Source organism: Eurosta solidaginis, chromosome 2, assembly GCF_040869045.1.
Source record: "Eurosta solidaginis isolate ZX-2024a chromosome 2, ASM4086904v1, whole genome shotgun sequence".
Classification (NCBI taxonomy): domain Eukaryota; kingdom Metazoa; phylum Arthropoda; class Insecta; order Diptera; family Tephritidae; genus Eurosta; species Eurosta solidaginis.
Window position 1 is genome coordinate 72,221,604 of NC_090320.1, and position 22,894 is coordinate 72,244,497.

Genomic DNA, 22,894 nt, shown 5'->3' on the forward strand with positions numbered 1-22,894 from the left:
CGAGAATCGTTAAAGTAGTTTAGTCGTTACTTATGTTTGCATTATTCTGTTCTTTATGTTAGTATTACCTGTTTTCATATTTGTATTACCCTGTTCTCTACACTTTGTACTAATGGAAACAAACTTATAAATTTGGCCCATCTGGCAACTCCCTTCGCCTTTGTCAAAGTTTTGCATTTTCATTGCAACCGACTAAAACGAATTTGAGCGGCGAGCTAGACGGGAGGCGAAAAACCAAAACGTAAGTTTATTTTCAGTACTTGTATTTTATACATATGTTGTAACATTATAATTATTTAGGAAATAAAACAGAGCATATTCAGAGCATATTAGCTCAATAATACAAGTTCAAAAGCCTGTTAATTTCAAGCCTACCCCGGCCGCAACATCTTTTATTTCGTTTTGCTGAACCTAAATTCATTTGCATACTTTTTCGTGCGCCATTTTATTGCATTTGACAACGTTTCCATGTGCCAATTTTTTCATTGGCCACCGACAATTTTATATATACATAACCAAATGGGACAAATTTGGAGTTTTGAGTAATTTGAACGTGCAGCATGCAAGAACACAGCCAATAGCTGGACAAGGACATTGTGAAACATTGGAGAAGAAGGGGTGAGTACCCGAATTTGGTTAGTGTAGTTAGTGGGTAAGTCGGTGCGGTTAGGGATAACGGTGGTCGGAAAATTTTATTTGCAACAACAAAGCGCAAGGGTATCGGTATAACATGCCACTAACGCGTTCAGGGTCAAATAGCGGTCATGTAGATGACGATGGTGGTAGTGACGATCTAAATACCACTGTTCAAGAACAAAATGTAATTGAACAACAACAAAAATCACCACTTGAGTTACAAATTAGCGCTATGGTAAAGCAAATGGCTGAATTACAAAACACAGTGGCGCAGCTTGCGAGTATGTCAAATAATGCGGCGACTGGTTTGCGTTTGGGTGAAGGCAACTCATCAACTGGGGGAAATGACATAATAAGGGAAAATGAGTCGATTGCAGAAACGTTGGCCAGCTTGAATCGCGTTTTGAGTAGTTCCTCCGGTCAAGGTGCCGTCAAGAAATTATATGATTTGCCAGAATTTGACGGAAAACCTGAGGACTGGCCAATGTTTCGCGAATCGTTCATTATGACGACTCAGGAGTACGGGTATAATGAGCGGCAAAATATGATAAGACTTCAGAAGGCCATTAAAGGAAAGGCGCGCGAAGTAGTTGAATGTCCGCTCATTCATAGCAACAATGTACCAAGAGTTATCGATGTGTTAGGTGAGCGTTTTGGTAGACCAGAGCAACTAGTCAAGAGTCAGATTGCGCGCGTTCGAAGTTGTGCGCCAATACCGGAAAATCGTTTGGACATGCTGGTGCCGTTTGCTACAAAGGTGCAAAATTTAACGACGTTTCTCCAAGCTGCTGGTTGTGAACACCACCTAGCCAATCCTACCCTTATGGAAGAGTTGCTGTTTAAGCTGCCAACATCGCGAAGATTAGAGTGGGCTCGCCATGCCATAAACATTACACCCAGAGCGACAATCTGCCATTTCAGTGAGTGGATACAGGAGCTGGCGCGCGTGGTGAACATCACCTGCCTCAATTCAACCCAGGAAACGCGACCGGTCCAAAGGAGTAATGAAGGGCGGATGAAATTCTTTCACGTTGGTACAAACGGGAAGCAAGCGGTCAGCTGCGAATTGTGTACAGAGGCACATCACATAGAAGAATGCAGTCAGTTTAAGACAATGGACGTCGAATCGAGATGGAAGGTTGTGCGACAGAGAAGGTTGTGTTTTAATTGTCTAAGGTGTGGGCACAGAAGCAACAAGTGTGGGAAAGAGCACCAATGTTCTGCACCAAACTGCGCGAAGAAAGTGCACGTGCTGCTGCATGCAGATGAACAACGAATCGCTGGTGGAGTTCAGAGTCAAGACACAACAAGCAACCAGTTTTTACTAACGCGGTCGCAAGACAAGAAAACTTAAATATTTTGTTCAAAATTCTACCCGTCAAATTGTATGCGAATGGGCGGGAGGTAGTTTGTTATGCCTTTATTGACGAGGGTTCGGCAGTGTCGTTAATGAATAGGAGATTAGCAAATCTGCTTGCTCTGATAGGTAATAAAGAGAAGTTGACATTACAATGGTTCGGAAACAATGCTGTAACTCAAACGGTTTTTAATAGTAATATTCAAATATCAGGGCTCGATGCAAACGCGAGGAGATTTTGTATGAAAAACGTTAAGGTCGTCGAAGACTTGCAGTTGCCAAAGCAAACGCTGAACAATTCAGAACTACAGTGGAGGCATCGGTTCTCTAAGCAGCTGCCAATCGCTGAGTACGACGCGGCGATACCAGAATTATTAATCGGTCTAGATAATGCGCACTTGGGCGTGGCGAAACGTGTAATAGCTGACGGAAGGCGCGGACCAACGCGTCAAAGGGGCAACGATACGAAACGGGACTCCTGTGGAAGAACGATCAGGTGGAACTCCCTTATAGTAGAGGCATGGCAGAAAGGAGATTAATGGCACTGGAGCGAAAGTTTTCTAAAGACCCTGGCCTCCGAGAGCAGTATACGCATATCATGGGTGAATACATTCGAAAAGGTTACGTAAGGCGTCTGAACGAAGCGGAAGCACAGCAGCGTGGTAAAAGGACGTGGTACTTGCCACATTTCGGAGTGCGCAACGTTAACAAGCCGGAAAAGCTACGAGTGGTATTTGACGCTGCAGCAGAAGTTAATGGCGTTTCACTTAATTCAGTTCTGCTAAGCGGGCCGGACTTGGGTCAGCCGCTAGCGACCATATTAATGAAATTCAGGCAGAGATTAGTTGGGGTTTGCGCAGATGTCGTAGAAATGTTTCATCAGGTGCAGATACGGCGCGAAGACCAAGAGGCGCAACGATTTCTATGGAGGATCGAACCTGAAGCGCCATTGGAGGATTACGTTATGACGGTGATGACATTCGGCGCGACATGCTCACCATGCTCCGCGCAGTTCGTGAAGAACAAAAACGCCAGAGAGTTCCAGACAGTATTCCCTGAAGCAGCAGTTGCGATTATCCATAATCATTATGTTGACGATTATGTGCATTGTTTTACCACTGAAGAAGAAGCTGTGCGCGTGACCAAGGAAGTACTCTGGGTACACAAACAGGGTGGTTTTGAGCTGAAACGTTTCGTGTCTAATTGCAAGCAAGTATCAGATGTTTTTAATAGCGGAGGAAATGCACTGACCATGGTGAATCTCGATAGATCTGCCGATGGACAGTTCCAGAGAGTGCTTGGCATGGTCTGGGATAACGTGAAGGATGAGCTAAAATTCGCCTTATCATTCAACAAAATCGATGGTAGGTTAATGACAGGCGCAACAAGACCCACTAAGCGAGAAGCATTGCGGATAACCATGTCAGTGTTCGATCCATTTGGCTTGGCAGCAGAATACTCGATAGTGGCTAAATTGATTTTGAAGAAAGTGTGGCAACAGAAGGTCGGATGGGATGATGGTATACCGGATGAAGCTTTCGCGATGTGGAGAAAGTGGCTGAACATGCTAAAGGACATCGAAACCTTACGAATGCCGCGATGTTATGATGGAAACTTCTTTAAATCGTCGGTAGAACTACATGTGTTTGCCGATGCCAGCGAATCAGCTTATGGAGCAGTGGCGTATTGGAGAATCAGCAGCGGGTGTGGTATAATACGTTTGGCGTTCGTGATGGGCAAAGCAAAATGTGCCCCTTTAAAGTTGACAACGGTGCCACGTCTGGAGCTGCAAGCGGCCGTTTTAGCCACGCGACTTCGTACAGCAGTACTTCAAAACCATGACCTTACACCTGTAAAAACAATCATGTGGAGCGATTCTAAGACAACGTTGGCGTGGATAACCTCGGATCACCGCCGGTATAAGCCATATGTGGCACACTGAGTGAACGAAGTGCTGGCAGGCAGTAAAGCAACAGACTGGAGATGGTTGCCCAGTATCGACAACCCAGCCGATTTTGCAACGCGCCTACCAAGCGGGAAACGTGAATCATTCTGGGCGACAGGACCAAACTTCCTGTATAAGGACGAATCAGAGTAGCCGGCAGTCGTGGCCCAGACGCAAACCAGTGAAGAACTTCGCACTAAGTTCCTATTTCACTTCAGTTATGGAGGCGATACGTTTAAAAGATTCTCTCGTTTCGTTCGTATGAAAAGAGTTATAGCGTGGATGTTGCGGTTTTGCAACAACGCTCGGAAGAAGCACAGAATACTAAGGGAGTACGGATATTTAACCGTAGCGGAGCTGGAAGCATCGGAGCACTTAGTTTGTCGAGCGGTACAGATGGACGCGTATCCTGAAGAGTATGAGGCTCTGCGTGTAGGGAAACAACTGCGGCGAAATAGCAATTTGTGGAAGCTGACACCTTACATCGATGAGAAAGGAGTCATGCGTATAAAGGGTCGCATTGATGCCGCTGAAGTAATACCGCTCCAGAGTCGCAGGCCAATCATCCTTCCGAAGGAGCACCACGTCACAAATATAATCGTCATGTACTATCATTTTATAGCGAAGCACCAGAATGAAGGAACTATAATAGCCGAAATCCGCCGAAAGTTTTGGGTACCCCATATTCGAGCAGCCGTTCGACGCGCCGCTAAGGAATGCCAAAGTTGTAAGAAGGATCGTGCGCAACCGCGACCACCGATAATGGGCCAGCTGCCAGAGGATAGGCTAACGCCGTTTTTGAGGCCATTTTCCTATGTCGGGTTAGATTACATGGGACCGTTCCTCGTAACCATAGGTCGACGGAAGGAGAAGCGTTGGATAGCCTTGTTTACCTGCCTGACGACGCGTGCCATACATTTGGAGATTGCCAAGGACCTCAGTACCGATACTTGTTTACTATGCATTCGCAACTTCATGTGCAGGCGAGGCACCCCGGTTCGCATACGGTCGGATAACGCTACTAATTTCACCGGCGCTAATAAGGAAATGCGGCGGCAACGTTCGGACTTCGCGAATGGGAGGATATCCGACGCACTAGCAACTGAGGGCATCGAGTGGGTGTTTAATTGCCCGTTGAATCCGCATGTAGGTGGATGCTGGGAGCGACTTGTGCGCAGCGTCAAGCGGGTCATGGGGCATGCTCTACACAATGAGAGTCTACCCGAGCAAAGTTTATACAGTCTTATGTGCGAAGCGGAAAACCTTGTGAATAGCCGACCGTTAATGCACATTCAATTAGAAACACCCACCGACGAACCTTTAACACCTAACCATTTTCTTATAGGTACTGCCAACTCAGAACAGACCCCTCATCCGCGAGAAGAAGATCACACGGTGTCTAGGAAGCAATGGAGGAAGGTGCAACAAGCACAGCATCGCTTCTGGAAAAGATAGGTTCAGGAATATCTGGCAGATCTGTGTCGACGCACTAAGTGGTACCAACCGGTCGAGCCATTGCGACCAGGAGATTTGGTTCTGTTGTGCGACAGTAATATACATCGCTCCAAGTGGCCGTTGGGAAGAATAGTTCGCGTGTTCCCAGGGAAGGACAACCAAGTCCGAGCAGCGGAGGTGCAGACCACAGTTGGGTTATTCCGGCGACCAGCGTGCGTATTGGCTCGGCTAGAGGTTGGTGAATCTGACCAGATTCACGGTGGTCGGGATGTTGGCGAGAATCGTTAAAGTAGTTTAGTCGTTACTTATGTTTGCATTATTCTGTTCTTTATGTTAGTATTACCTGTTTTCATATTTGTATTACCCTGTTCTCTACACTTTGTACTAATGGAAACAAACTTATAAATTTGGCCCATCTGGCAACTCCCTTCGCCTTTGTCAAAGTTTTGCATTTTCATTGCAACCGATTAAAACGAATTTGAGCGGCGAGCTAGACGGGAGGCGAAAAACCAAAACGTAAGTTTATTTTCAGTACTTGTATTTTATACATATGTTGTAACATTATAATTATTTAGGAAATAAAACAGAGCATATTCAGAGCATATTAGCTCAATAATACAAGTTCAAAAGCCTGTTAATTTCAAGCCTACCCCGGCCGCAACAGTAGGGTTTCTGCGTTTTTGGTCCAAATTGAAAATTTACTACGCCGATAACCCTTAAATGCATAGCGTACCATATAAAGTACGCCCTTTTACTTCATCATATCTCCTTCAAATTAATATGTACTGCCTAGATTGGAATTAAAAAATCTAGCTTTTTTATAAATATTATCACAGCCTTCAGAAATTTATAGTTAGTTGCCGGTGAGCAGAGGTGGCAAGGGGCGCGAATTTTGCAACAAAATCAAAATGGGAATTTTATACCTCAATAAAATATATTTTGTGTTATTTTGTGTTAAATAAATATACCAGGTAAGTACACTAGTGTCTATTTTAGCGAATTAAAATGAAATGTAATCAAATGTAACGGTATTTATAGTTTATTGGCTTTTTTGCTTATGTACCATATATGGTACTTCATGCATATAAGCCAAATAAAAAATTGCACTTTTTAAGTACTTTTATTTCAGTCATGAATGAATATGTAGTTGGAGGAAAGAGGTATAATGCTGATGAAGTGGCAAATATGCTATGTGATGATTTCGAAGATCAGGTAGGATCAGACATACCCAAAAACGGAAATGTGTCTTTTGATGAAGATGAGCCCGAAGATGCATTCGATGATCTAATGGATGAAACACCAGGACCAAAGCGAATTAGAAATCAAGCCAAAACCGACTATGAATTGTTGGATGAAGAATCGATTAGTGATTTATTAAAAAAATGAACGATGACGAAGCAATATCTCCCCAACAAACCCAAGAAATAGGGGTTCAAGCTCTTTGCCCTTTGTGACGTATCTGGTTTTATATACAAGTTTGAAATTTATACTGGCGAAACACATTGTTTACTATCTGGTGAACCAGATTTGAAGGCCTCGGCTAATATTGTTGAGCGCATGACTCGTGGGGTTCCCCGTTTTCAAAATTATATCATTTACTTGGATAATTATTATACCTCCGTACCGTTATTGATTTATTTACGAACCCAAGGTATACACAGTATTGGGACCATCAACCGAAATAGGATCAAAAATTGCAAAATTCCAGAGACAAAGAATATGATGAAAATGAATCGAGGAGTATCAGCAAAGTTCTTAAACACAATACATGGTATACCAATAATATCTATATCAGGGAAGGATAATCGGGTAGTTAACTTTGTTTCCACTTTCGTTGGCATGAAACCGGTGTTAAATCCACATACTGATAATGTTGTAGATCAGACTATATAGCGGTGGGATAAGAAAGTGATTAGTATCTCTTGCCCCGAAATAATTAAAGAGTACAATATGGGAGGTGTGCATCTTATGGATTCCCACCTTGGTCGCTTAAAAATTGTGTTGAAAGCCGAAAATGGTATCTTAGAATATTTTATCACCTATTGTATATATGCATGGTAAATACATGGCTACTTCTTAAAAGATCAAATCCTAGTACTCCAGTGACTAAAAAGGCTTTTCGTCTGAAAATATCTTACGTGCTGACGAATATGGGAACAAACCAAAACCAGTGCGCAAGATGAACGTGGACCCCCAAAAAATTTACGTTTCGACGGCATCCATCATTATCCCGTAATTGAAGGTCGTACCAGATGCACAAACGAGACGTGTAATAATAGAACAATAGATCAATATTCAAATGTGAAAAGTGTAACGTATATCTCTGGTTGAATGATAAACGTAATTGTTTTGTTGCCTATCATAAAAAATAAATAATTATACGAAGTATATATATTTAAAAGTATTTTCACTAATTGACTTTATTTATGTAAGTATGTACAGGTATTTCCTTTGATTTGAATACACTGAAATATAATTTTCCTGTTAAAATATATTCACCATTTTTCACTCACAATGCATAGCGTACCATATAAGGTACAAATAAAAAAAGCACATTTTTCGCTTTTTCCGGAAAATGGCTCATTTATTTTTAAAATGGTGATCCATTTCGTATTCAGCGGGTTGTTTTACATAGGTGAAACTGGGTCTCCATATTTGGGGCTGACCTCATGCATTTAAGGGATAAGCTACATCTTTCTTATAACTTCAAACGAGCAATTCTTGTTTGTTTGTATAGCCGAACGCTCTCGGGAACGGCTCAACCGATTTAAGTGAAATTTGGCACAGAGATAATGTATCACCTTCTAAGACTTTCTACCTAGGTGTTGCCTCTCAGAATGTTTCACAAGGTTGCCACCTATTCGAAATTAAAAAAAAAATTGCATGAGATAAGCCGATATGGGAATCAAATGAAATGTATTTCACTCCGCATTACAATAGGGATATTTTTGAGTAGGGTTGCCACCTATTCGAAATTAAAAAAAAAATTGCATGAGATATGCCGATATGGGTATCAAACGAAAGGTATTCCACTCCGCATTACAATAGGGACATTTTTGAATAGGGTTGACACCTATTCGAAATTAAAAAAGAAATTCCTTGGGATATGCCCATATTGGTATCAAACGAAAGGTATTTCACTCCGCATTACAATAGGGATATTTCTGAGTAGGGTAGCCATTTGTAGCCACCAATTCGAAATTAAAAAAATTGCATAAGATATGCCGATATGGGTATCAAACGAAAGGTATTTCACATTAGAACAGGGACATTTTTGAGTAGGATTGTCATTTAAGGTTGCCACCTATTCGAAATAAAAAAAAAAAATGCATGAGATATGGCGATATGGGTATCAAACGAAAGGTATTTCACTCTGCATTACAACAGGGAAATTTTTGAGTCGGGTTGCCACCTATTCGAAATGAAAAAAATTAGTATGAGATATGCCGATATGGGTATCAAACGAAAGGTATTTCCCTCCGCATTACAATAGGAACATTTTTGAGTGAGGGTTGCCATTTAGGGTTGCCACCTATTCGAAATTAAAAAAAGTTACATGAGATATGCCGATATGGGTATCAAACGAAAGGTATTTCACTCCGCATTACAATAGGGACATTTTTGAGTAGGGTTGCCATTTAAGGTTGCCCCCTATTCGAAATTAAAAAAAAGAAACGTTGCCAGCACAACGAAACGTTGCCGAGCAAAGTTCGGTCGCCCAGGTACCCAAAGAGAATAGAAATAATAGCAGGCGTCAGTTCGTACTTGTGAAATACATTTGTAATGCCCAATTTGCGGGGAAATTTTAAATTGCCTCTACAAATTTTCATGAGGTATTTTGTTTGATTTCAGAGATTGTGTTAATTAAACAATTCACTCTTTTCAGCAATCACAATATGTTAATATAAACTTCTTAAAAATGTGTAGAAGGTAAGTTTCTAATACCCCCCAAGTTGGTACATTACAAATAAGTATCGAACTGACGGCTCTTGTTATTTCTATTCTCTTTGGCTATATCGGCCGTCGTGGTGTGGTGGTAGCGTGCTCTGCATACCTCGCTGAAGATCCTGACTTCAAGCAAATCAAAAAAAATGTTTTTTCAATTAGAAGAAAGTTTTTCTAAGCGGATTCGCCCCTTGGCAGTGAGTTGGAAAACACTACGAGTGTTTTTCTGCAACTGAAAAGCTTCTCAGTGAAATTCATCTTTGTAGATGCATGAAAGTCCCATCTCGCCAAATTGTAGGAAAAATTAAAAGGAGCACGACGCATATTGGAAGACAAGCTCGGCCTAAATCTCTTCGGAGGTACTTCGCGCCTTATATATATATATATATATACTATATATATACTACGCTTTAGTAAGGATCTACTGCGATAATTCAGAAAGAATTAATAAAATATTAAAGTACATTGATATTTACTTGCTGTTATTTCAATTATGTCGCCTTTGTTCGAGCAGTGACAAGATACCCAATTCCAGAAGCCCTATTACCATACCCTTATTAAGCCTTTTCGGTGGATATTTCTTCGCATTTAGTCCACAATGATGGGTATGTTAAGTGTATCCCAAGGTCTTCGGTATGTGACAGAACGCCCTTGACCTTACCCATTTCGTGTGCTATTTCTCAAGGTCTTTAGTTTGCAGGATGGCACTTTCAATAACATCTACACACAATGATAGCACTTGCTACAACTGGTTTAAGAACTCTCATGCCTATTGGCAGACCTGCAGAGGTACCGGAGTACATGTGATTAACTTATAAAATAATAGAGAGTTCAGGATTTTGTGCAAATGATCTAGCATCATTGTATTTGCAAACTGGTGTAGTATTTTTACACAAAACGCCAAAAGTTATACGGCTATGCATTTGCTACGTTGTGGCAAATACGCAACATCAAAAACCGTAGTTTATTTTTTCCATTTTGAATAGCAAATTCACAACTGTCAAAACAAAACAAAATATGAGAAGAAAAAATTTAAAACGGAAAAAAGTTGTTTACGATTCGTAGCTTTCACTTGCTATAGCAAAGTTTCCAACACCAAATACACAAAATTCTGAACTCCCTTAATATTTGGAAAAAAAAAACAACAAAAAATTCAACAATTTATTTTTTCACGAAAAGGCGGAAATTGTGAGGAATAGTTATGTATGTAGATGAATGAAGTGCAAAATTTCCTTGTATAAGATTTCAAAATGTCACTGAAAACTTCTTCAAAGGTGGTCTCTTACCTTTAGTTCTATATTAGGAGACTTGATGTCTTTTTCAGTTTAGATGTGAGAAAGCTACTGTGGAAGTTTCATTTTTGCTATGATTGGTTTGGCCATTTACTACACTGCCAAACATTTTAGTTTATTTTTTAAACCAAGCAAAGTTTACTACTGATTGTAAGCTTTTTTTACTACTTTTAAAACCACTAAATAGTTTTAGGTAATTTTTAAGATATCTTGGTTTCAATTTTAGTCCAGCCACTTGAAAAATATAATTTTCGATGAAAAGCTTAAAATGTAAACCAAAAAGATTTACCCGTACCGCGTTTTTAAACATTTTTGGTCTATACCTTAAACTATTAGAGAATAAACCCAATTTTTAATAAATATGGGATTAAATTTTAGGCCAGAAATTTGAAAAAAAAGTATTTGCAATGAGTGGTTTAGAATTAAAACCTAAAAGTCTTACATTATAAACTGGCTGGGGACTAATTTTTAATATTTTTAGGTTAAAATTTTAAACCAATGAGTGGTTTAAAATTGAAATCAAAAAGTCCTACCCATATTTCCGTTATATCCTAAACATAATTAACTTATAAGCTGTGCAGATATTAAATTTTTTCTTAAAATTTGACTTTAAAAAATTTTTTTTAAAGTGGGCGTGTTCGTCATCCGATTTTGCAAATTTTTATTTAGAACACATATAGTAATAGGCAGCGGGGGATTTAAGTTTAGTGTGGCCCCTGGGCACCAATGATGTGCAGGCCCCCTTGTAAGGGATTTAAAAGAGAAATAAATAAAAAATACGTGTAGGTAGTTAGGTTTATTATATTATTTATTACCTGTAATCATAGGAAGCGTTTCCGTGCCTTTTTTTCAGCGAAACATTTTATTACATCATCAATATTAATATCACGTACAATGTCACGCTCCATGCTTATAATAGTTAAATGATTCAATCTCGGTTTGGATGAGATATTTTTTTAAAGTTGCCGCACTGCGAGTGCATTAACAGTTAATTACAATTTTATTCTTTGCGTAAAATTACCCTACGGCTCTTCGCTGCTGCCAGGGATGCACCTTAACGTTAAGCTAATCGTTTATCAAAAAATTTCCACCGTTTCCGTTGAAACACTTCGAAATATTATCGATAAAGAAATTATCAAGATAAATTGTATCTCGTTTTTAACCGAAACGAAAAGCTTTCGTTAACGTTAAAAACGTTAACAAAAACGTGATACTTTATGTTTGAATTGTGCTGGCAATGCTATAGCCATGGTGAAGCCGTAAGGTGGTAACAACGAGCGCACATACACACACAAACACTATGTAATTTGTTTGTGTAATTCGTTGGTGGTAATGTCAAAAATACTCTGAGAAATGTTCGTACTGTCAAAATTCATGAGAAAAGTTGCAATCAGCTTGGCTAATGCTTTCACCTTTAATGACTCCGCCATCAATCAGCTTTGCCAGCATAGTTTGAAATTAATAATCAACATAAACGATTTGATTTCGTTTTGATATGGCAGAAAACGAAACGAAATCATTTCGTTAATTTGACGATCTTAACGTTAATAAACGAAACGAAATGACTTCGTTTCGTTTATCAACGTTGATTATCGTAACGAAATGATATCGTTTCGTTGGTTAAGCATGCCTGGCTGCTGCAATGCCCATTGTGGATAAGTGCAAGTGTGTTGACTTCTTTCTGACAGGCACTCGCTTAAGCCCCCATTACTGATACTTAGCATAGACTTGACTTGACTTGGCGTAAACTTGGCAACTTAGCCACGATTATACTCCACTTCGCGCATAAAATCTGGCATCATAATCAGCGTTGAAATTTATTTTTAAATAAATGTCAATTTGTATGACAAAATGTCAAAATGAAATGGAAACAAACAAATGGCATCTCAAAATGTAAACGTCACTTAGAACTTACATAGAAAATCAAAATTCAACAGACTTCTATGTCAAGTTAAGTTTTGAGTAATCAGTAACATGCAGCCTTTAAGTTATCATAACGGGAAAATCTGGGTTGCCATTGTTGTTTCGGTTGAAAACGGTCAATTAGGGTTCTGTGCAGGGACGTAAAAGATTGAAACAGGGTTTATGTAGTCACAAAAGTGTTGCTCCTGTTCCACAGCATTTTAGTTTTTTTCATGGCGAAAATTGTTCAGTTCAGAGTTATTGACTTTCATTAAAAATTTTGTTCATTTAACAAGGTTCCTTCTCTAAGTGCAAAAAGCATAGAAACGTATAGTTTTTCAAATTACTGTGAACAACTTTTTAAACTCAACAACAAAGTATTTCGGTAAAATATTTTCTAGGATTTCTGTACCCAAAATTCATTATATTTGTGTAATAAAAGAATCTGGTACCGGCATTTTTAAACGAAAAAACAACAATGTTATTGCATAAAAACTTATCTAAAAATTGAACTTTTATTCATTCTTATTTTTGCCCGCTTTTTTGGTTTTATTTGCGGGAAACTTTCACAGAGACAGAAATTAAGGCGGATTTACATAGAAGCTTTGGTTGTGTTGCATCGATCTGAAGCCTTGGCCCATAATATAAAAATGAGACTCCTTGCCATTTTCTTCGCTTTGAAGCGTTGAGAGTTGTAAATCCTCCTTTGAGAATTTCCCAACATTTTAAGTCCTTTAACATTCAACAAACTTTGCTTGGCAAAATATTGGAGCTGCCATAAATTTAACTCATATGTCGGACGAAGCATCAAAAGATTTACATAAACGATTTGGTAGCGTGCCTACGCTTTGACGACGCCATACGAAAAACAATCAAACGCCTTGTGTTATCTTTGCTTTGCAGCGACCAAAGCGTTTATATAATTCTGCTTTATGCATTTGTGTAAATAGCCATAGAAATGAAAATTTTCCTCATGGTAACAGTTACACGCTATATATTTTGTTAAGTTTCTCTAGACCTTTTTATACTCAGTTGAGCAGAGCTCACATAGTATATTAACTTTGATTGGATAACGGTTGGTTGTACAGGTATAAAGGAATCGAGATAGATATAGACTTACATATATCAAAATCATCAGTATCGAAAAAAAATTCGATTGAGCCATGTCCGTCCGTCCGTCTGTCCGTTAACACGATAACTTGAGTAAATTTAGAGGTATCTTGATGAAATTTGGTATGTAGATTCCTGGGCACTCATCTCAGGTCGCTATTTAAAATGAACGATATCGGACAATAACCACGTCCACTTTTTCGATATCGAAAATTTCGAAAAATCGAAAAAGTGCGATAATTCATTACCAAATACGGATTATGCGATGAAACTTGGTAAGTTAGTTGAACTTATGACGCAGAATAGAAAAATGGTAAAATTTTTGACAATGGGCGTGGCACCGCCCACTTTTAAAAGAAGGTAATTTAGAAGTTTTGCAAGCTGTTATTTGGCAGCCGTTGAAGATATCATGATGAAATTTGGCAGGAACGTTACTCTTATTACTGTATGTTTGCTTACTAAAAATTAGCAAAATCGGAGAACGACCACGCCCACTTTAAAATTTTTTTTTTTTTTAATTCAAATTTTAAAAGAAAAGTTAATATCTTTACAGTATATAAGTAAATTATGCCAACATTCAACTCCAGTGATGATATGGTGCAACAAAATACAAAAATAAAAGAAAATTTCAAAATGGGCGTGGTTCCGCCCTTTTTCATTTAATTTGTCTATGATACTTTTAATGCCATAAGTCGAACAAAAATTTACCAATCCTTGTGAAATTTGGTAGAGGCTTAGATTCTAGGACGATAACTGTTTTCTGTGAAAAAGGGCGAAATCGGTTGAAGCCGCGCCCAGTTTTTATACACAGTCGACCGTCTGTCCTTCCGCTCGGCCTTTAACACGATAACTTGAGCAAAAATCGATATATCTTTACTAAACTCAGTTCACGTACTTATCTGAACTAACTTTGTATTGGTGTAAAAAATGGCCGAAATCCGACTATGACCACGCCCACTTTTTCGATATCGAAAATTACGAAAAATGAAAAAAGTGCCATAATTATATACCAAATACGAAAGAAGGGATGAAACATGGTAATTGTATTGGTCTATTGACGCAAAATATAACTTTAGAAAAAAACTTGGTAAAATGGGTGTGACACCTACCATATTAAGTAGAAGAAAATGAAAAAGTTTTGCAGGGCGAAATCAAAAGCCCTTGGAATCTTGGAAGGAATACTGTTCGTGGTATTACATATATAAATAAATTAGCGGCACCCGACAGATGAAGTTCTGGATCACCCTGGTCCACATTTTGGTCGATATCTCGAAAACGACTTCACATATACAACTAAGGGCCACTCCCTTTTAAAACCCTCATTAATACCTTTAATTTGATACCCATATCGTACAAACACATTCTAGAGTCACCCCTGGTCCACTTTTTGTGGCGATATCTCGAAAAGGCGTCCACCTATAGAACTAAGGCCCACGCTCTTTTAAAATACTCATTAACACCTTTCATTTGAAACCCATATCGTACAAACGAATTCTAGAGTCACCCCTGGTCCACTTTTTGTGGCGATATCTCGAAAAGGCGTCCACCTATAGAACTAAGGCCCACGCTCTTTTAAAATACTCATTAACACCTTTCATTTGATACCCATATCGTACAAACGAATTCTAGAGTCAGCCCTGGTCCACCTTTATGGCGATATCTCGAAAAGGCGTCCACCTATAGAACTAAGGCCCACACCCTTTTAAAATACTCATTAACACCTTTCATTTGATACCCATATTGTACAAACGCATTCTAGAGTCACCCCTGTCCACGTTTATGGCGATATCACGAAAAGGCGTCCACCTATAGAACTAAGGCCCACTCCCTTTTAAAACACTTATTAACACCTTTCGTTTGATACCCATATTGTACAAATGCATTCTAGAGTCAACCCTGGTCCACTTTTATAACGATATTCCGAAGAGGCGTCCACCTATAGAACTAAGGCCCAATCCCTTTTAAAATACTCATTAACACCTTTCATTTGATATCCATATAGTACAAACAAATTCTAAAGTCACCCCTGGTCCACCTTTATGGTGATATCTCGAAAAGGCGGCCACATATAGAACTAAGGCCCACGCCCTCTTAAAATACTCATTAATACCTTTCGTTTGACACCCATAGTGTACAAACGCATTCTAGAGTCAACCCTGGTCCCCTTTATGGCGATATCACGAAACGGCGTCCACCTATGGAAATAAGGATCACTCCCTTTTAAAATACTCATTAACACCTTTCATTTGATACACATGTCATACAAACACATTCCAGCGTTACCCTCGGTTCACATGGTTATTTTCCCTTATGTTGCCACCATAGCTCTTAACTGAGTATGTAATGTTCGGTTACACCCGAACTTAACCTTCCTTACTTGTTGACTCTAGTTTAAATAAATTTTGCTTTCGGTATGTTTCCGCATTGTTGGAGGCTACAAATCTTCTATTTATTATATATCCACGGAAATATATGCAACTATTTCATCTGTTAAAACTACAAAGTTTTATTAAACTATCAAATGCAACTCAGCTTAAAGTACTCTTAGGTACCAAAAATGCAACTCTAGACCTGAGATTTGCATCAGGTGGGCGAGGCTGTTTGTAGTTTTGACGTTTATCGCTTAGTTGACACACTTGTATAGGTACACTATGGCCTACGCTTTGACGACGCCATACGATAAACAATCAAACGCCTTGCGTTATATTTGCTTTGAAGCGACCAAAGCGTTTATATAATTTTGCTTTATGCATTTGTGTAAACAGCCATAGAAGTGAAAATTTTCCTCAGGGTAACAGTTACACGCTTTATATTTTGTTAAATTTCTCTAGACCTTTTTGACTCTAATTTAAATAAAATTTGCTTTCGGTATGTTTCCGCATTGTTGGAGGCTACAAATCTTCTATTCTTTATATTTCCGCGGAAATATATGCAACTATTTCATCTGTTAAAACTACAAAGTTTTATTAAACTATCAAATGCAACTCAGCTTAAAGTACTCTTAGTTACCAAAAATGCAACTCTAGACCTGAGATTTGCATCAGCTGAGCGGGGCTGTTTGTAATTTTGACATTTATCGCTTAGCTGACACACTGATACTGTAAAGTATAAGAGAATTAATGAAATTAATTATTGAATTTGAATAATTAAGTTTTTTAAATATTTAATTATGTATGACATATTTAATTTAATTACGATTCATAGGATGGAAAAAAAGGATCTTGATTTATGATTGTATACCGGCAGTGGCAGATTATTAGGGGGCCACATGATGTTGCTATAGGTTCGAGACCCACCGTCTGCAGGGGCCTCCTGTGACCTGGCAGTCTCTAAATTATACTTTGTTAAATTACGAACAGGTGGCGGAGAAATACTATACAATTATAAAAAAATACTTTGTTAAACCACGAAAGAGTGAGAGAGAAATATGTGACCCGGCCTATGAAAAGGTGGCTTATGACTCAAAAAAAAGTAATGCAAAAGAAAAACTATTAAGAAACTGAAGAAATGCATTATTTTTCTTTAACAGCTGTTTCTTTTTCGAGTCATAAGCCACCCTTTCATAGGCCGGGCCACATATTATGTTTTGTTATTTAATAATTGTAAAATATTTCTCCATCTTTTATTTGTTGAAGTATTGTTTTTTTATTATAATTTCATAGTATTTCATAGTATTTCAGATTTCTCCCCTGCCTGTTACAGGTTTAAGGGTTAAGAGTTAGGGTTTATTTATTACAATTTATTAATATTTCTCCCCCGCCTGTCTGAGCCCGGAAGGGCCCCTTCTGAATTTCAGTCTCCGACCTCACTCAGTTTTAATCCGCCACTGCTCTGTGGGGGCCCCTGGGCACGTACCCAAGTGCCCTTATGTGAATCCGCCGCTGATAATAGGAGTAGCGACTGCCAATTACAGCTTGCTTTTAAATTACCTTCTTTTAAAAGTAGGCGGTGCCACGCCTATTGTCCAGAATTTTACTAATTTTTTATTCTGCATCATAAGGTCAACCCACCTACCAAGTTTCATCGCTTTATCCGTCTTTGGTAATGAATTATAACACTTTTTCGGTTTTTCGAAATTTCCGATATCGAAAAAGTGGACGTGGGTATATAGTCCGATCTCGTTAATTTTAAATAGCGATCTGAGATGAGTGCCCAGGAACTTACATACCAAATTTCATTAAAATACCTTTACCTTACCTTACTTTTAATGCCATAAGTCGAACAAAAATTTACCAATCCTTGTAAAATTTGGTAGGGGCTTAGATTCTAGGGCGATAACTGTCTTCTGTGAAAAAGGGCGGGATCGGTTGAAGCCACGCCCAGTTTTTATACACAGTCGGCCGTCTGTCCTTTCGCTCGGCCGTTAACACGATAACTTGAGCAAAAATCGATATCTCTTTACTAAACTAAGTTCGCGTACTTATCTGAACTCACTTTGTATTGGTATAAAAAATGGCCGAAATCCGACTACGACCACGCCCGCTTTTTCGATTTCGAAAATTACGAAAAATTAAAAAGATGCCATAATTCTATACCAAATACGAAAAATGGGATGAAACATGGTAATTGGATTGGTTTACTTACTTACTTACTTAATTGGCGCTTAACCGTCTAAACGGTTATGGCCGTCCAACAAGGCGCGCCAGTCGCTCCTTCGCTCCGCCAACCGGCGCCAATTGGTCACACCAAGGGAGTTTAAATCGTTTTCCACCTGGTCCTTCCAACGGAGTGGGGCCTCCCTCTACCTCTGCTTCCATAGGCGGGTTCCGGTAGGAACACTTTCTTGGCCGGAGCATCATCTTTCATTCGCATAACTTGGCCTAGCCAGCGCAGCCGCTGCGTTTTAATTCGCTGGACTATGTTGATGTCTGCGTATAGCTCGTACAGCTCATCATTAAATCTTCTTCGGTTCTCGCCATCGCCAACGCGTAGAGGTCCATAAATCTTTCGAAGAACTTTTCTCTCGAACACTCCCAAAGCCGCTTCATCTGCTGTTGTCATGGTCCATGCTTCTGCCCCATATAGCAGGACGGGTACGATAAGTGACTTGTAGAGTATGATTTTCGTTCGGTTTTGGATTGGTTTATTGACGCAAAATATAACTTTAGAAAAAAACTTTGTAAAATGGGTGTGACACCTAGCATATCAAGTAGAAGAAAATGAAAAAGTTCTGCAGGGCGAAATAAAAAACCTTTGAAATCTTGGCAGGAATACTGTTCGTGGTATTACATATATAAATAAATTAGCGGTATCCAACAGATGATGTTCTAGGTCACCCTGGTCTACATTTTGGTCGATATCAGGAAAACGCCTTCACATATACAACTACCACCACTCCCATTTAAAACCTTCATTAATACCTTTAATTTAATACCCATATCGTACAAACACATTTTAGAGTCACACCTGGTCCACCTTTATGGCGATATCTCGAAAAGGCGTCCACCTATAGAACTAAGCCCCACTGCCTTTTAAAATACTCATTAACACCTTTCATTTGGTACCCACAATGTACAAACATATTCTAGATTCACCCCTGTTCCACCTTTATGGCGATATCACGAAAAGGCGACCATCTATAGAACTAAGGCCCACTTCCTTTTAAAAAGACTCATTAACACCTTTCATTTGATACTCATATCGTACAAACAAAGTCTAGAGTCACCCCTGGTCCACCTTTATGGTGATATCTCGAAAAGGCGTCCACCTATAGAACTAAGGCCCACTCCCTTTTAAAATACTCATTAACACCTTTCGTTTGATACCCTTATGGTACAAACGCATTCTAGAGTCACCCCTGGTCCACCTTTATGGCGATATCTCGAAAAGGCGACCACCTATACAACTACCATCACTCCCTTTTAAAACCCTCATTAATACCTTTAATTTAATACCCATATCGTACAAACACATTCTAGAGTCACCCCTGGTCCACCTTTAGGGCGATATCTCGAAAAGGCGTCCACCTATAGAACTAAGCCCACGCCTTTTAAAATTCTCATTAACATCTTTCATTTGATACCCATATCGTACAAACAAATTCTAGAGGCAGCCCTGGTCCACCTTTATGGCGATATCCCTAAATGGCGTCCACCTAAAAAACTCTAGCCCACGCCCTCATAAGATACTCTTTAATACCTTTCATTTGATACACATGTCATACAAACACATTCCAGGGTTACCCTCGGTTCATTATCCTACATGGTTGTTTTCCCTTATGTTGTCACCATAGCTCTCAACTGAGTATGTAATGTTCGGTTACACCCGAACCTAACCTTCCTTACTTGTTATATATCAAATAGATTTTTTCCGTATACAGATACCCAATTGATCTATTTTCTTTAAATTTAATATATAGGTTGGCTGCGTTGAGCTAACTCGATAAATACAACTTTTCAAAAATGGGCATAGATTTTCATCTGATTTCGCTAGCTATATCTAAAGAACAGTTAAAGGTAAACTTACGACAATCGGTGTGCGGGTTCCTTGTTCAAAGGTGTCTGCTCCAGCAAAAACTCTTTATAAAAATACAAAAATGCGTATTGGAGGCACATATATCATGATATCTCTGTAATTTGTAAAGATAAAACGCTGAAATTTTATGTGAACGATGTTGTAGGCATACCTTTTTAAAACGTTTTGCATCGGCTGTTGGTAGCGATATTTCCAGAATTGTTTAAGATATAATAATAATATTTGATACAAATCTTTGATATTAGAAAAAAGAGCAGCTTTGGCCGAAAACAAGAAAAGTCTGTAGAAAACAATGGTCAATTTCTTAAATATATATGTCCTTTAGGGTATGCATGGCCTTAGAAGGCGTTGCCACACCCAGTTCTCAAAATTGTTTAATATTAATTTCAGATCTATCTATCTAACCTATACATATTATAAAAGTAAACACTTTTTTTCCTGTCGCCACTTGACGCTCAAACGGGTGGACGGATTTTAACCAAACTTACACACAGGACAGGTACATGACCCCGCATGGTTCTTATGTACTTTGTTTTGAAATCGGAAAAGGGGGCATGGCACCTCCCATACAAATGGGATCTTTCATACTCAATATCTTTGGAAGTATTAATGTTAGACTACTGAAATTTGGTAAGGCGTTATGTAAGGTAAGTCCCTATCCCTATACCTATCCCTTTTTGAAATCGGAAAAGGGGGCGTGGCACCTCCCATACAAATGGGATTTATGGGGATATCTATGCAACTATTAATCCTAGACTACTGAAATTTGGTACGGCGTTATATAAGGTAAGTCCCTATCTTCATCCCTATCCCTATCCATTTCCCTATTGAACAAATATATTTTTTGCCTTTTCCGCAATTTTTTTGTATTCCGTATACTTAATTTACAATAAGAAATTTCCTACAAATCACTTACATATGTTTGTATATGTACATAAAATATTTCAAATTTAAAAATTGTTTCCAAACAATTTTGTTGAATGAATATTTTCGGTTCTATCTGTTCAGCACGTAGCCGCCTGCGATTTCAAATTAAGAAAACTAATTCAAAGACCAGGCCTGTTAAGTAATGATTACTAATGGTAATGATTAGTCGTTCTATTATTTTCCTTAAACGCCATTTAATGATTACTTGCCATTATTTTCTATTTTTAATGATTACTTTTCAATTAATTAAAAAAAAATAATCAAAAAAAAGTATGATTTCTTGCGATTATTGAAAAAAATCAAAAAAATCAAAAGTAATCAAAAAAGGCCTTTTTTGATTACTTTTGATTTTTTTGATTTTTTCTATTATTATACTCAGTTGAGCAGAGCTCACAGAGTATATTAACTTTGTTTGGATAACGGTTGGTTGTACAGGTATAAAGGAATCGAGATAGATATAGACTTCCATATATCAAAATCATCAGTATCGAAAAAAAATTCGATTGAGCCATGTCCGTCCGTCCGTCTGTCCGTTAACACGATAACTTGAGTAAATTTTGAGGTATCTTGATGAAATTTGGTATGTAGGTTCCTGGGCACTCATCTCAGATCGCTATTTAAAATGAACGATATCGGACAATAACCACGCCCACTTTTTCGATATCGAACATTTCGAAAAATCGAAAAAGTGCGATAATTCATTACCAAAAACGGATTAAGCGATGCCACTTGGTAAGTTAGTTGAGCTTATGACGCAAAATAGAAAAATGGTAAAATTTTGGACAATGGGCGTGGCACCGCCCACTTTTAAAAGAAGGTAATTTAGAAGTTTTGGAAGATGTTATTTGGCAATCGTTGAAGATATCATGATGAAATTTGGCAGGAACGTTACTCTTATTACTATATGTCTGCTTACTAAAAATTAGCAAAATCGGAGAACGACCACACCCACTTTTTAAAAAAAAAATTTTTTTAATTCGAATTTTAAAAGAAAAGTTAATATCTTTAGAGTATATGAGTAAATTATGCCAACATTCAACTCCAGTAATGATATGGTGTAACAAAATACAAAAATAAAAGAAACTTTCAAAATGGGCGTGGCTCCGCCTTTTTTCATTTAATTTGTCTAGGATACTTTTAATGCCATAAGTCGAACAAAAATTTACCAATCCTTGTGAAATTTGGTAGAGGCTTAGATTCTAGGACGATAACTGTTTTCTGTGAAAAAGGGCGAAATCGGTTGAAGCCGCGCCCAGTTTTTATACACAGTCGACCGTCTGTCCTTCCGCTCGGCCTTTGACACTATAACTTGAGCAAAAATCGATATATCTTTACTAAATTCAGTTCACGTACTTATCTGAACTCACTTTGTGTTGGTGTAAAAAATGGTTGAAATCCGACTATGACCACGCCCACTTTTTCGATATCGAAAATTACGAAAATTGAAAAAAATGCCATAATTATATACCAAATACGAAAAAAGGGAGGAAACATGGTAATTGTATTGGTCTATTGACGCAAAATATAAAAAAAAAAATAAATGTAAGGCGCGATAACCTCCGAAGAGATCTAAGGCCGAGCTTCTCTTCCAAGTTGCGTCGTGCTCTTCTTGATTTTCCCTACAAATTGGCCGGACGGGACCTACATGTTTTATGCCGACTCCGAACGGCATCTGCGAGGCAGATGAGTTTTCACTGAGAGCTTTTCATGGCAGAAATACACCCGGAGCGCTTGCCAAACACTGCCGAGGGGCGACCCCGCTTAGAAAAATTTTCTTCTAATTTAAAAACCTTATTTCTAAAATTTTGATGTCGCTTTGCCCGGGGTTCGAACCCAGGGCATACGGTGTGG

At 38.6% G+C, this 22,894-nt stretch overlaps 2 protein-coding genes across 3 annotated transcripts in view; one reads left to right on the forward strand and one right to left on the reverse strand.

The window, feature by feature from the left end:
• LOC137239902 (breast cancer anti-estrogen resistance protein 3 homolog) overlaps nt 1-22,894 on the reverse strand; it is a 233,114-nt gene that overhangs the window by 202,470 nt on the left and 7,750 nt on the right. The gene's annotated exons all lie outside the window — the stretch shown is intronic.
• Nucleotides 222-5,987, forward strand: LOC137242192 (uncharacterized). 2 transcript variants are annotated; one of them, XM_067769559.1, is made up of 2 exons: nt 222-241; nt 301-5,987. In XM_067769559.1, exon 2 carries the CDS (start codon nt 2,514-2,516, stop codon nt 3,933-3,935), a length of 1,422 nt encoding a protein of 473 aa, XP_067625660.1. In that variant the 5' UTR covers nt 222-241; nt 301-2,513; the 3' UTR covers nt 3,936-5,987. Both variants share the same exon structure in this region, with proteins under 2 accessions (XP_067625660.1, XP_067625661.1).

Bases quoted from the DNA above. Each gene is read 5' to 3' on its own strand.
- LOC137242192 (XM_067769559.1), top strand. From the start codon at position 2,514: ATGGCAGAAAGGAGATTAATGGCACTGGAGCGAAAGTTTTCTAAAGAC.